Here is a 15,636-nt window from a genome sequence, read left to right on the forward strand (position 1 = left end):
CCACAGCTGCTGCCTGACCTCCTGAATTCCTCCAGCATCTTGTTTCCAGCACATCAGCAAGCCACAAATCTAATGTCCAGTCAGTTGTCCAATCTCTGCAGAAGCACTCAGCTTCTATGCTACTTAAAACTAACTTGTTTTCTCTCTGCAACCCGTACAAAACGCTGGAGGAACTCAGCAGGTCAGGCAGCATCTATTGAATGAATAACAGTCAGTGTTTTAGATCAAGCCTCTTCTTCGGGACTGGAAAGGAAGGGGGAAGATGAAAGAGTAAAAATGGCGGGCAAAGGGGAAGGAGGACTAACTAGAAGGTGATTGACGAAGTCAGGTTGATGGAAAAAATAAAGGGTGGAGAAGAAGGAATCTGGTAGGAGAGGTTTTCAAATTCTGATGAAAGGTCTTTAATCCAAAACATTATCTTTGTTGTTCTTTCCACTGATGCTGCCTGATACCTTTTAAATTTAGAAATGGGCCCTTCCAGCCCAGTGAGCCCACACTGCCCAATTACACCCATATGGCTGGCCAATTAACCTACCAACCCATACATCTTTGGAATGAACATATCTAGCATTTTATGATTTTATTTCAGATTTTCAGCATCTGCAGACCTTTTTGCTTCCATTGTCCAGAGCCCCTTATATAACAATAAATTGCAACAAGAGAACATCAGACTTGATCAAATAAGAGAGATATTTTAATCATTAGTTCTGGGACACCTTCAAAGGTGAAAGGAGGAAACAGTCTACCTTCAGTGTTAACCCAGCCTGGGAACAGATGACACAAATATAAAGTGTTCTTTACTATAAGATTTACAATTCCAAGATTCTGTATTTAAAAAAAATCTTTGAGTTTCCACATATCTGGCTATCTCCTCATTCTCAGTCTGCTGCTCGATTTGTTACCTGCTTGTCCATCAGCATTTTTGCTGGGAGACCGTTCAAGTGATCGCTGCTTTTTCTCTCTCCTGCGATGGCAGCGATGCTGATGGTGATGGTGGTGATGGTGTGGCATCCGAACCGGTATAACTCGCTCCAGGGAGTAATCGGGCAGGTGCATCCCCTGAGAGCGCTGTGGAGTCAGTGTTGATACTGAACGCTTCATGGGACTTGTGTCTGGGATCGGCTGCACAGAAAGGGCACAGCAGCTGAGATAAGTAAAAGTCAGTTTTGCAGATCAGCAGCACTCTCACAGTGGCAACAGTTTACTGCTGCACTGTAGTCAGAGCTTGTATTCTAGACACTGAAAATATGTCTGAATGGAGTTTATCATTTTGCTTCTGATGGGTCAGATATATGAATGAAACTTAGGATGACATTTAGTGTTATTGAATAAACTCTGGATATTTACTTTGATCAATGTACTGTAAACAATTTTCACAATTCTTGCAATATACTTCATCTTATAACTAATGATCTTCTTTGATCTCTTGTATTGTTGAACAGAAATATATCAATCCACTGAACTGAGGCTGACTAAATTTGCCCAAGATTGCTGTCGATAATGAGAACCGTGCAGTTTCTATAACATTGATAATTTATAGTACAGTATCATCATATTTCTTGATAGTAAAATTTCAATAGCTTCTTCCATAAGTTTCCCTGAATTATGTCTGCTGATATGATTTAACATCAGTCAGAAATGCATCTCCGGCAGCCAAATCAACCAAATTTCTGATTTAATTTGAAGTTACTTTAATTATTGGAATTATTCTATAGTAGAATTTTCAGCGTGATACAAAGTGATACTGGTTTTTATTCTATAGTTAAAGAGCTGGTAGTCCCAGATAATTCACTGGCCACATGAATCCACTCTGAATGAATGATTGCCCCAGTTACAATTTTCATCATGTCTGCATTCTTTCTGGGTAGAATTTGGAGCGTGTTTTCAAATGCCATGTACACCGAACGCAGTAAGTTTTGCATATTTGTCATCATTTCAGATTTTGTACAAATATATTCAAGAACTCTACAGAATCCAATGAACCTTCCGAAATGGAGGTGCTGGTTCTCAGTAATACAATCCTGGGTTTACCAAATGCAACCCTTTTTTACATAAGGGGAAGCCTTAACAAATACCTAAATGCATTTAGATTATTGGAAAATATGGCAAACTAAAATGACATCCAGCACACCAAAACTGCTATTTGGGGCTTCATCGGAAAGAACACATATGAAAATGCAAAAAAAAAGATCAAAAGAGTGAAGGAACAAAATCATGTAGACATAATATGAGTTACATACTGCAAGGACAATCCCAGATGATCGAGATATTTTCTTCAGCAAAGGATCGAGTAAGATGACACAGGTAAGTGAAGCAGCCAACAGCACAGTGTTTTGCAGGCAACGGGACACAAAAAGGGTGGGTTGAAAGGGAATGGGTGGGAGGTGCAATGGGTGGAATGTTTTCAGAATTAACCAAAGCAAAATGAAACATGAAGCAATTTCATAAAAGCAAAATAAATCAATCAGAATGTTTATCATCACAAAGTGTGGATAACATAAAAGGAGAAATTAAACAGATCAGGGAAGTGAAAATAGAACAAAGTAAGATAAATGGTTGGTAGGTTTGAGAGTCCAAGTGGAAGTTGGGATGGGAAAGACAGACACAAAAAACATGAAACGTTAGTGTAGTTGAACTCAATATATCAAGCAAATTTCTTTTTCTTACATGAAATGACATTTTAACCAGACTAGATGGTGCAAGAAACAATAGATGTCATGATTAACAGCACAACGTAAAAACACAACACTCTAACTGAATGGATGTGTCAGCAACATCACTTCGCAAGGGCTGCACTCAGATAGGAAGTACATTGGTTTAAAACTTCCACACAATGCTTTAGAGCTAGGGTGCCTAAGACTTTTTAACATTACTGTTTTAATCTTATGTATTGCACAGGACTGCTGCCACAAATAATATGTAAATGATGATAAACCTGATTCTGATATGGGTCTCTATTGTGGACTGAAAGTAGGAAAGAGACAGGGAGAGGGGAATCATGGTTGGGAAAGGGGGAAGGGAGAAGGCAGGGAAGAGGGAAGATCCAGAGAGACATTCTGTAATGATCAATAAACCAATTGTTTGGAATCAAATTACCTTGCCTGGTGCCTCAGGGCTCTGTGTCTGTGTCACCCCACCCCATGCCATAGCACTCCTTCTCTACCACCTGCCCTACACCCTTCCTGCACCCTCGCCACTCTAAACAGATGTACATGCTCTCCCTCTCTCTCTGATCCATGCTGACAAATACAGTGCTGTGCAAAACTCTTATGCAGATATATATATAGTGAGGGTGCCCAAACTTCTGCACAGTACTGTATATCCAGGCTCTGAACAGTAGCGGGGATGTGGGTATAAATTGCAATAGGAGATAGAAAAAGAATGTTAAATGGACAATGTTATGATAGTCATGGGAGATTTCAATATGCAGGTAGATTGGGAAGATCAGCTTGGTGCTGGATCTCAATAGATAGAATTTGTACAATTCCAACGAGATGGCTTTTTAGAGCAGCTTGTTACTGAGCCCACTAGGGGAAAGACAGTTCTGGATTGGGTGTGGTTTAATGAACCAAATTTGATTAAGGAGCTTAAGGCGAAGGAACCCTTAGGAGTCAGTGATAATAATATGATAGAATTCACCCTGCAGTTCGAGAGGGATAAGATATAGTCAGATGTATCAGTATTACAGTGAAGTAAAGGGAATTACAGAGGAGCTGGCCAAAGTTGATTGGAAGGGGACACTTGCAGAGATGACTGCAGAACACCCATGGCTTGAGATTCTGAGACCAATTCGGAAGGTGCAAACGAGATACATCCCAGATATGAAGAAGCATTGTAAAGGCATGATGACAAAACTGTGACTGATAAGGGAACTCAAAGACAGTATAACAGCATGTGAGAGGGCACATAATAGAGCAAAAATTAGTGGGAAGATAGAGGATTGGGAAGCTTTTAAAACCAACAGAAGGAAACTAAAAATGACAGACAGAAAAGGTGAAATATGAGGATAAGCTAACCAACAATATAAAAGATGAAACCAAAAGATTTTTCGGATGCATAAAGACTAAGTGAGGCAAGAGTGGATATCAGATCACTGGAAAATGAAGCTGGAGAGGTAGTAATGGGGGACAAAGAAATGGTGGATGAACTCCGTAAGTATTTTGCTTCAGTCTTCACTGTGGAAGACACCAGCAGTATGCCTGAATCTCTAGAGTGTCAGGGGGTAAAAGTGAGGGCAGTCACTACCACTGAGGAGTAGGTGTTTGGGAAGCTGAAAGGCCTGAAGGTAGTTAGACACCTGGACCAGATGGACTACACCCCTGGTTTCTGAAGGAAGTAACTGAAGAGATTGTGAAGGCATTAGTAGCCATCATTCAAGAATCACCCGATTCTGCCATGGTTCCAGAGGCCTGGAAAATTACAAATGTCACTTCACTCTAAGAAGGGAAGGAGGTAGAAGAAGGGGAATTATAGGCCAGTTAGACTTCAGTGGTTGGGCAGATGTTAAGAGTCCATTATGAAGGATTAAGTTTCGGGTTACTTGGAAGTGCATGATAAAGTAGGCCAAAGTCAGCATGGTTCCCTTCAGGGGAAATATTGCCTGACAAATTTGTTGAAATTCTTTGAGGAAATAACAGGCAGGATATACAAAGATGAGTTGGTGGATGTTGTTTACTTCAATTTTCAGAAGGCCTTTGAGAAGTTGTTGCACATGAGGCTGCAAATGTGCAAATGTCAAAGAAGTGGCAGATGGAATATAGTCCAGGGAAGTGTATGGTCATGCATCTTGGTACAAGGAATAAAGATGTAGCCTACTTACTACTTTGGTTGCCGGCCGCTCGACCATAGTTTTCAGTCGGGCGCCAGCTGCTCAGAGAGATGTGGCGGGGGGCGGGCACCCGGCACTCGGCTGGGGTCCGTGGTCGAGTGGTTGGCAACTTGGGCCAGCTCCCCCACTGGACTTAGTCTGGTGAGGGTTTGAGGACACCCAGCAGGACTGAAAAAAACAAGACCTGACAAAGGGCGAATGAGCTCCTTGTGAGCCAACGGCCATCTTCCGTGGAAGAGATTTAAAGCCTCACCACGTATCTACGAATCGTATGCTATGCATCTAGTTAGACCAGACATGATGAACTTGAGCGCTGCACCGTTTGCCTGGACCTGCCCAAGGCCTCTGCCTAAGGAAGGGCCGAACTCGGAGAAGCAGCCGAGGCTGGAGACCGAAACGGCCTCAGGCTAGAGTTTGTCGGGGCGGCGGTGGGCAGTGCCAAGGCGGCCAGCGAGAACAAACTGGAGGAGAGGCTGTACTCGGTGCTGTTGCAAGATTGAAGAAGATGGAGGTGCATAGCCACCAACCTCAGATTCGGGACGGCACCCACTGACTGACTGACTGACTGTTTACTAAACAGAGAAAAAAATTCAAAACTCAGAGGTGCAAAGTGACTTGGGAGTCCTCATGCAGGATTCCATAAAGTTTAACTTGCAGGCTGAGTTGGTGGTAAGGAAGGTAAAAGCAATGTTAGCATTCATTTTGAGAGAACTAGAATATAACAACAAGGATGTGATGCTGAGGCTTCACAAGGCACTGGTGAGGCCACACTTGGAGTATTGTGAGCAGTTTTGACTCCTTATCTCAGAAAAATATGGATCATTAGACTCTTTTCCAGGGAAGGTGGGACTGTACAGAAGGATGGTTTGCACCTGAACTGGAAGGGGGCTAATATTCTAGCAGGAAGGTTTGTTTATACTGCATGGTGGGGTTTAAACGAGAGTTGCAGAGTGACGGGAACCAGAGTGTCAGAGCAGTTAGTGGAGAGGTTGTGGAGGCAGATGTTGGTAACACCTCAGGTGATGTCAGGAATCAAAAGGTTCAGCATGGTACGATTAGTCTCCTGAGCTGCATATATTTTAATGCAAGTATCGTGGGAAAGGCGGATTATAGTGCTGAAGATGAGATAGCTGATTTACAAATGGAGGCAATGAGTAGTGAGGAGAGGCAGTTGAAAGGGCAAAATTGCAGTCAACAGGATGAGCTGCAATATCAAGGACGGATAAAATCAAAAACGGTGATAACAGGACTGAAGGTGATCGATTTGTATGTGCACATTAAGGTAGATGAACTTGTAGCATGGTTGCAGATTGGCATGTATGATGTTGTAGGCATCACTGAATCATGGCTGAAAGAAGATTATAACTGGGAGCTTAATGTCCAAGGATACACATTATATCGAAAGGATAGGCAGGAAGGCAGAGAGGGCAGCATTTCTCTTGGTTAAAAATGAAATCAAATCATTAGAAATAAGTGACAAAGGGTCAGAAAGTGTTGAATCATTGTGGATAGAGCTAAGGAAATGCAAGGGTAAAAAGATCCTGATGGGAGTTATATAGAGACACCCAAGCAGTAGTAAGGATGTGGTCTACAAATTACAATGGGAGATAGAAAATGCACGCCAAAAGGACAATGTTACAATAGTCAAGGGGGACTTCAATATGCAGGTAGTTTGGAAAAATCAGGTTGGTGCTGGATTCCAGGAGGGGGAATTTCTAGAGTGACTACGAGATGGCTCATGGTTGAGCCCACTAGGGGATCAGCTATTCTAGATTGGGTGTTGTGCAATGAACTAGAATTAATTAGAGAGCTTAAGGTAAAAGAACTCTTAGGGGAAAGTGATTATAATAGGATCAAATTCACCCTGAAATTTGAGGAGGGGAAGTTAAAGTCAGATGTATCAGTATTACAGTGGAGTGAAAGGAATTACAGAGGCATAAAAGAGCAGTTGGTTTAGCCAGAATTGGAAAAGGACACTGGCAGGGATGACATCAAAGCAGCAAAGCAGAAGGCATGGGATATATATATCCCAAAGAGGAAGAAGTATTCTAAAGGCAAAATGTCACAACCATGGCTAACAAGAGAAGTCAAGGCCAACATAAAAGCCAAAAAGAGGGCATATAATTGAGCAAAAATTACTGGGAAGTTAGAGGATTGGAAAGCTTTTAAAAACCAACAGAAGGCGACTAATAACAGTCATTAAGAAGGTAAAGGTGGATTACGAAAGTAAGCTAGGCAGTAATATCAATGAGGATATCAAAGGTTTCTTCAGGTACATCAGGTGTAAAAGGCAGTTGACAGTGGATACTGGACAGCTGGGAAACAATGCTGGAGAAGTAGCAGTGGGGGACAAGGAAATGGCGGATGAACTGAATAAATATTTTGCATCAATATTCACTGTGGAGTACTCTAGCATTATGGTGAAAGTCCCAGGTGTCAAGGGTCATGAAGTGTGCAAAGTTACCATTATTAGAGAGGAGGATCTTGGGAAACTGAGAAGTCTGAAGGTAGGTAGATCACCTGGACCAGATGGTATACATCCCAGGGTTTTCAAAGAGATGGCTAGGAGATTGAAGAGGCATTAGTAATAATCTTTCAAGAATCACTAGATTCTGGAATGGTTTTGAAAGACTGGAAAATTGCAAATGTCACTCCAGTCCAAGAAGAGAGAGAGGCAAAAGAAGGGAAATTATAGGCCAGTTAGTTTGACGTCAGTGATTGGGAAGATATTGGAGATAAGTACTAAGGATGAGGTCTCAGGGCACTTGGAGGAACATGATAAAATAGGCCACAGTTTGTATAGTTTCCTCAAGGGAAAGTCATGCCTGACAAATCTGTTGGAATTCTTTGAAGAAATAATAAGCAGGATAGACAAAGGAGAATTGGTTGATGTTGTGTTCTTGGATTTTCAAAAGGCCTTTGACAAGGTTCCACACACGAGGCTGCTTAACAAGCTACAAGCCCAGAGTATTACAGGAGGGATTTTAGCATGGATAAAGCAGTGGCTGATTGGCAGGAGGCAAAAAGTGGGAATAAAGGAAGTGTTTTCTGGTTGGCTGCTGGTTACTAATGGTGTTCTACAGGGTTCTGTGTTGGGACCGATTCTTTTTACATTATGTGTCAGTAATTTGGATAATGGAATTGATGGCTTTGAGGCCAATGTTGCAGACAATATGAAGATAGGTGGAGGGGCAGGTAGTTTTGGGGAAGTAGAGAGGCTACGGAAGGACCTAGACAGATTAGGAGAATGGGCAAAGAAATGGCAGATGGAATACTATGTTGGAAAGTGTATGGTCATGCACTTTGGTAGAAGAAATGGAAGGGTTGTTTATTTCCAGAATGGAGAGAAAGTACAAAATACTGAGGCACATGGTGTCTTGGGAGTCTGTGGTGAGGAAGGCAAATATGATGTTAACATTCATTTCAAGAGGATTAGAATATTTAAGCAAGAATGTAATGCTGAAGCTTTATAAGGCACCGGTGAGACCTCATTTGGAGTATTGTAAGCAGTTTTGGGCTCCTTATCTTAGAAGAGATGTGCTGAAACTGGAGAGGGTTCAAAGGAGGGTCACAAAAAATGATTCCAGGATTGAATGGCTTGTCCAATGAAGAGTGCTTGATGGTTCTGGGCCGGTATTCACTAGAATTCAGAAGAATGAGCGGTGCCCTCTTTAAGCTCTATTGAATGGTGAAAGGCCTTGATATACCAGCTGTGGAGAGGATGTTTCCTATTATAGGAGAGTCTAACACCAGAGGACACAGCCTCAGAATGGAGATGAAGAGGAATCTCTTTAGCCAGAGAGTGGTGAATCTGTGGAATTTGTTGCCACAGGCAGCTGTGGAGGTCAATCTCTATGTACATTTAAGGAAAAGGTTGATAGATTCTTGATTGGTCAGGGCATGAAGGGATACGGGAAGAAGGCAGGAGATTGGGGCTGAGAGGAAAATTGGATCAGCTGTGATGAAGTGGCTAAGTGACCTAATTCTGCTTCTATAGCTAATGGTCTAAGAGAGGAGGAGGTGAATCTGTGGAGTTCATTGCCCTAGATGGCTGTGGAGGTCAAATCATTGAGCATATTTAAAGCAGGGGTTGACAGATGACCAAGTGATTAGTCAAGGTGTCAAATGTTACTGGGAGAAAGCAGGTGTATGGGGTTGAGAGGGATAATAATTCTGCCTTGATGGAATGGCAGAGCAGACTTGATGCCCTGAATGGCCTAATTCTGCACCTATGTCTTATGGTTTAAGGTCTCACAAAGAATTTATGGAATCAGTGGCAGTTTATTTTCCTTTAGTTAACTTCTGACTGTTTAATTGCCTCTAATTTTAGAGTGCCGTTCACACATACACAGGATTAACTTCTGAGCTGATTTTAAGCACATTTGACAGTGGTTAACAAAATAGGGTCTCCTTTGAACGGACTGTAGGTCTCTTCTCCTCTGAGGGAAATGAAATATAGTTTACAACTATAAGCAAAGGAATCTGAGGCAGTTACTGAATTTTTTTTTAGATCATTTAAGTGGAGTTCTCTAAAGGCAGGTGACGGTAATGAATAAACCGAATATATCGTTGATAAATTAATTATTATCTGTGATTGCCCAGGTCTAAATTGTTGCCAACGTAATCTAAATAGTGAAGATTTTAATTCACATTTAATTTGTCCAGTCCCAGTCCTGCTTTTATGTTCTTGGTATGGCCAACCCTCCTTCTTGCATCTGGGCCAAACTCAAGTTCACAACTGTCAACATTCTCGTTTTCATCAAGATTTCCCAGCAGATTTTCAGAGATCAATCATCTGTAGGTGCAGTGAAGCTTCACTCAGCGTTTCAATTTGCAGTCAGTCACTTACCTGGGTCTCTGCTGTCAGGCGAGGCATGGATGCTGCACGGCCATGGCTCTCCAGACTGGGCTGGTCCGAGTGGTTCACATCATAGCCCATTTCTCTCAACTCCACAGCCTGTGCAAGAGAAGGGGAAAGTCAGCTCTTTTCATTCCCACTCCATCCAATACCAGTCCCCATAATCTTTCTTGTTCAGTTTGATTAAATCTCTGCCTACAACATGTGAGCAACCTAGACAATTGTATGTGCTCACATCTGTCAAGGGAATTCCTCAACCTGTTAATGGCAAATCCCACAAAATCAATTATTTTCCGCCTGCCTAGACACCTAAATTTCTTGGGTTTTCAAAATCGATTTATGTTTTATCCAGTATTGCTTCTTTGGTTTAAAGAATGAAAGATACCATTACTACAATCCATCTGAAGACCTGACCATCATGGCGTGTATTAGAGCTTCTGGCAGCAGCTGCAAATGTCAGGAGGTTATAGGTTGAAGGTGAAGGTAGTGCAGTAGGTGGATGCTCTTAGTGATACTCAATGCACTGAAATCTAAATAGGGAGCTGTTGAAACCATTAACAGCAAATCTTAAACCAGCAAACAATTAAAATTTTCTGATAAATAGTCTTCCTGAATTTGTATGCACAGTCACCCATTGTATTCTGAGACAACCACAGGATATTTTCGTTGATTGTGCGATAAGGTGACCTATGGTATACATTTCTGGAATTCTATAGCATTTTTAGTGAAGATGCCTCACAAATGAGGTGGTCAGAGGAAGGGGCAATGACTGACAGGCTGGTTTAAACTGTTTCTGTGATGTGTGACTATGTTCAGACAGGAGCATTTATAAGATACCTCTTGTTGATCTGTGCCCACTCTTCACCGTGGTGTAAATCTGCTGCATATACCTTCAGGCAAGAAGGATGGATTCCATTCCTTTCCTTTACAGATTTAGGATGAGATTAAGAATCTCAAACAGCAGGGCAGTAATGACGGGAGACATTTTCAATGATGGCTGAATTCATGGGGGCAGGGGGAGGGGAGGGCTGGGAAGAAGGCTTTGTGGTTAAATTTGAGCCACTGCATTCCAACCCAAAACGTACAAAGTGGCTTACGGAAAGAGGTTACAGCACGGAGCTTGTATGGATCTGCAAATGAGGATAGGCTGATGACTTGGTAGAGCAAGGGATACAATTACTGTATAATAATTCATCAAAAACTCGTCTTTCTTTATCAGCCAGCCTTCTGGTTCATGTTTTCCTCCCGAAATCAGCTTGGGAATTACCTGTGCAATATCAACCAAAAATGAAACAATCTTCAAAATCAGGAAATGTTATACCTGAAAAGTAGGTGTTTGAAAGAAAAAGTCAAAGTTTTAATTAAGTAACAAGTGCAAATGTTTTCACCAACTATCATGATGGAAGGTGCAGGTACACTTCACTACCTTATCCTGCAAGCTTTATTCACTGTCCTGAAACCATCCTCTTCCCACTGAAATCTGGTTCTGACAACTTTTCATGATTAAGATATCAAAGGGGAATGGGATGATGGTGCCACCTCCAAGATAAATAGATGCAACTTAGCGTCAGAATCAGGTCTATAATCACTGGCATCTACTGTGAAATTTGGCATCTTGTAGCAGCAGTACAGTGCAAAGACAAGAAAATTACCACATTTTACAATAAAAAGAGAAACAGAATGAGTGAGGTAGTGTTCGAGGGCTCACGAACCATTCAGAGATCTGATGGCAGAGGAACAGAAGTGTTGAGTGTGAGTCTTCAGGCTCCTGTACCTCCTCCCTGATGATATTAATGAGAAGATGACTTTTCCTAGATGGTCTGTCTTGTACTGGCAAAGATAACATTTCCAGATTGAACATGCCTCAGAATCCACCTCCACCTGGGAACAGTAACCTTAGCAGCACAAAGTGGAAGGGGTTTTGGGAGTTGAGATAGATGCAAGTCTGCATCTACAGTATTTTTGAACAATGGATTTTAAATCCACAACTCTAAAGCTAATTCATCAGAACACACCCATCATTAGTTGGCTCTTTCATTTGAAAACTCCAGAATATTAGATTACATCATAAAAATGAAGTGGTCTCACTCTTTCTAGGGTTTAATATCACTATGAAATTCTCAATATATCTTGAATCTGGCAGAAAAACATTGGCGAAGCGAGATAGACTTCCTCTTTCTCTAAACTGTGGAACCTCTGCCCGTTCTTTCAGTCACAAATTCAGTGGATTCCAGCCATTGGTTAATTGGGGAAGCAGCTTATTTGGGACAAATCTTAAAGAACAAAAACTAATTGAGAAAATAATTAGGATTTCCTTTTTTTATTTGGAACACTATGCCACTTAATTGGAGCAGTAGACCGTTGCCAAATGGTTTCTAGCTACTATCAGTAGCATGAACATGCATGGCCATTAGACATTACACTGTGCTTGGAGTGAACAGTATTTAAATAGCAACTATTGTGTGTGCTTGTGTTCAAAAAGCAGTGATTTTTGTTACTGATAGTGGCTGAGAAACCAGACAATTCAGAACTGTTTCGCACGCTGCGGTTTCAAGCATTCAGACTTGGAGATGCAAGAAATGGCCATGAGTGAAAATGAAACTCACTACTTCACTAAGTTAGGAACTAACTTATGTTCCTTTTGAAGAACTTGAAGGTATCAATAATCATCTGTAATGTTACAATGAAAAGGTTTGGAGGATGCAATCGTTGATAGCATTGTACAAAGGCAGTCCATTATCTGCACAAGGTGTCTGTGCTGATTTTGTTCATTTACAGTCAATCAAAAGAATGTGACAGTGTACACTGGATGAATTCCTCCGTCAATAACTACTAGGAGTTTTCTCGGACTGTAGTAGCATTGATAGTGTTCTTATTTCAAGATTCAAGACTCAAAGTGCACTTATTGTCAAAGAATATATAAATTATACAACCTTGTGATTTGTTTGCTCACAGGCGGCCACAAAGCAAGAAACCTGAATAACACAATTATTTAAAAAGACAAAAACCACTGTGCAGTGAAAGAGAGAAACAGAAGACACAAATAATGCAAACAATAGAAGCAAGCCAACAGCATTCTGAATCAGACTGAGTCCCCAGATCCATTTCTGGAACAGCCCGGGTAGGGGTTCATCACACTAGCAGGGCAAAAACACACAGTGACCGGATCAGTTCACAGCCACAGTGCCGCGTAGAAGGAATGAGCATTCACGGGACAGCGAGCGATATCAGTCCGACCCTGCCTCTGTTCCTGGCACTTCGGCTTCCAGTCTATCTATGCCAGCACTTAAATTGTCCAAGTACTGGGTAGTGCCTCGCTCGAGAACCCAGACCCTGGCAGCACGATATGCTTGGGCTGCACCGCCTGAAGCAGTTCTTGATCTCACCAAATCAGCCTGGCACTTGGAGTGATCCAACTTCACACCCCAGTTAGGTGGTCAGGCATTAAAACTCTTCCGCATCGACTCCTCTCCAAATTGCTCACTCCATCTCTGGCAGCAATACCATCAACCCTGTCTACGACACCAGCTCGAACACACTGCGCCTCGCAATGCCCCAGCACGGCTGATCTGCTGAAGCAGCCTCGCCTCCACCTGCCTCCTCACTGTCTGCGGTGACAGTTCACCACAACTTGCTTCAATTTGCTTGCTATAGGTAATGTTTTTAGTCGAATCTCTTGCCATCTGAACTACCAGTAAGCTGTTACATGCCCTCGGTAGCGCCAACTTAAACCAGAATTTGCTCTGTATTTCATAATTTGCTACTCAGTAAAGCAGTAGTTTGTCCTTTTTATACCTTTTTAACTGTTTCCATGAAACTTCAGCTAATTGGGGCAACCACTTAATTGAGCCAAAATGTACTGGTCCCGATTAATCAGAGTCCACTGTATCTACAATTCCAAACTCATCTGGAAGCAGAAGCTTGAAGTCAAAGTGTTGCAGCTCCTGACAAGAACATTCACAACAAATCTCAGCAACTTTAGGAAGCAGCAGAGCCTTAGAGTACTGTGGCAACATCCAGCTCAAATCAGTCAACAATCCACTGGAAACTGGTGGAGAGTCCCTTTGATGGTACGTCAGCAGGCTGTGTGTTTTGCTAACGTAAATTTAGCTGAGTGAGAGGATCTTAATGGAGAATGTAATTCCAGTTTAACAGTGTGGCCATCAAATCAATTGAGAACAGCTTGTGCACCTCCATCCCCAAACAAAGGGCAGTACATTTTGACTGTACTATGGGCACTAGAAACTAGAAGTGGTACATTTTTGTAGCATTCATTTTAATCTACCTTATGGCATTGATTTATCATCAAAATAAGACATTAAGACCTGTATATGTAAATTTGCTAAGGACAGATGTTTAGCAGTTATACATTGGAATTTTCTTGTCATAAAGGGAGGGAGAAACAGAATTAAGTCCTCTCAAGGTTTGATTATTAACAAAGAGATAAGGGCATGTGGTCAAAAATTAGATGCAGATTTGATTTGATTTGTAAACCTTAATTTATTCAGACCTGTTTCATAAGTATATCAAAATCTGTTCTCCAACATGTGACCCACTTAATATTCAAACAATGCATGTTATAAATGAAAACACACAGCCTGAGGATGGACAAAATTCAACCAGCATTTGAGGCTATCCTGACATTCTGCAAGTTCTCCTGGTTCAAATCCACCTTCCTGCCCCCATCGGATGTCTTCTGATTCTCTCCCAGTGCCCCAGAATCTTTGCCCTGACCACGCTCAGTGACTGACAACCTTTGAAAACCAGAGGCAGAGCATTCCAAAAATTTTATGATGCTCCAAGTAATTCTTCTTCCTCACTTTCAGTTTGAGATCTAAGGTCTCTCTGTGTGCATATACTTCTGCATATGACAATATACTCAGCTTTAGTTTGGAGATGGTCAGCCCTTCACCTTGATACCATGACCCCAAGCTCTGGGCTCCAGAGCTCATGAACATCCTCTGTCACAGAAATATCGTGATGAAATCTGTAGGGCATGTTGGGACATTATAAATAAACTGATCATCTTTCAGCCCAATTACTTCATGGGAAGGTCACCTCTACAGCACAGTAACCAAATGCCTCACATTATCCTGCTAAATCACATGTGATATAACAACATGTAAATAACACTATTCTTTGCATTTCTGGTCAGATGCTAAATGTATTTAATTGGCTTTGTATCTGTACTCGGCACAATGACAATAAAGTTAAATCTAATCCAATCTAATCTAATATAGCAAGCAAATCCACTGGTGTAACTAGTAGAGCAGCTGCCTCACACCTCCAGCGAGCCAGGCTCAGTCATGACCCTCGCTGCTGTCCGTGTGGTGTTTGCATGTTCTCCTTGGGTGTTTCAGTTTCCTCCACATCACCAACACATGTGGGCTGGTAGGCTGTTTGCTGCTGTGACCTGCCTCCTGTGTGTTGGGGTGTGGCACAATCTGATGACAATGTAGGGAGAAAAGAATTAGTCTTAGATGGGTAGTTGGTGGTCAGCAATACCTCTTGGCCCGAACGGCTTGCTTCTGTATGACTCTGTGAGATGTGAATGTTGGTTGTATTGACTGGATTTGTCCAGAATTACCAACAGAAATCATTAAATGGCAGTATTACCTCATGTTATCAGAACGAAATTCATACCTGAGGAATGCTCTGGGTGACTAGAGCTTCATCTGCCTGACCACTCTCCGGTACTTCTACTTTACCCTCAGTAAAAGCCTCTCGGGTCCGCAACCAGGAGGATTCCTTTCGTCCACTGTCTTGGTACAGACTGTGTGAGAAGAGAGGACCTTGTTAGAACGAGAGAGACCATGTGTTATCTCCTAGCTGGGAGCTCAGAGGTTTGTTTGTGACACACGTGGATGCACTTCTCGATCATCCAAAGCAATCTGGAGTCAATGCAACACACATAATTGCATCTCCTTATGAAACAGAGGGAGTCCATTCA

At 41.9% G+C, this 15,636-nt stretch overlaps 1 protein-coding gene across 3 annotated transcripts in view; it reads right to left on the minus strand.

Annotated features, from left to right (window-relative positions):
• cacna1ba (calcium channel, voltage-dependent, N type, alpha 1B subunit, a) overlaps positions 1–15,636 on the minus strand; it is a 927,013-nt gene that overhangs the window by 14,568 nt on the left and 896,809 nt on the right. For all 3 annotated transcript variants that reach the window (XM_072240685.1, XM_072240684.1, XM_072240686.1), the window contains 3 exons: positions 15,330–15,459; positions 9,678–9,785; positions 903–1,122 (listed from right to left, as the gene is read on the minus strand). In XM_072240685.1, coding sequence (XP_072096786.1) covers positions 903–1,122; positions 9,678–9,785; positions 15,330–15,459 — 458 coding nt within the window. The remainder of the gene's footprint in view (positions 1–902; positions 1,123–9,677; positions 9,786–15,329; positions 15,460–15,636) is intronic.

Source organism: Mobula birostris, chromosome 22 (genome assembly GCF_030028105.1).
Source record: "Mobula birostris isolate sMobBir1 chromosome 22, sMobBir1.hap1, whole genome shotgun sequence".
In the NCBI taxonomy this organism is placed as follows: domain Eukaryota; kingdom Metazoa; phylum Chordata; class Chondrichthyes; order Myliobatiformes; family Myliobatidae; genus Mobula; species Mobula birostris.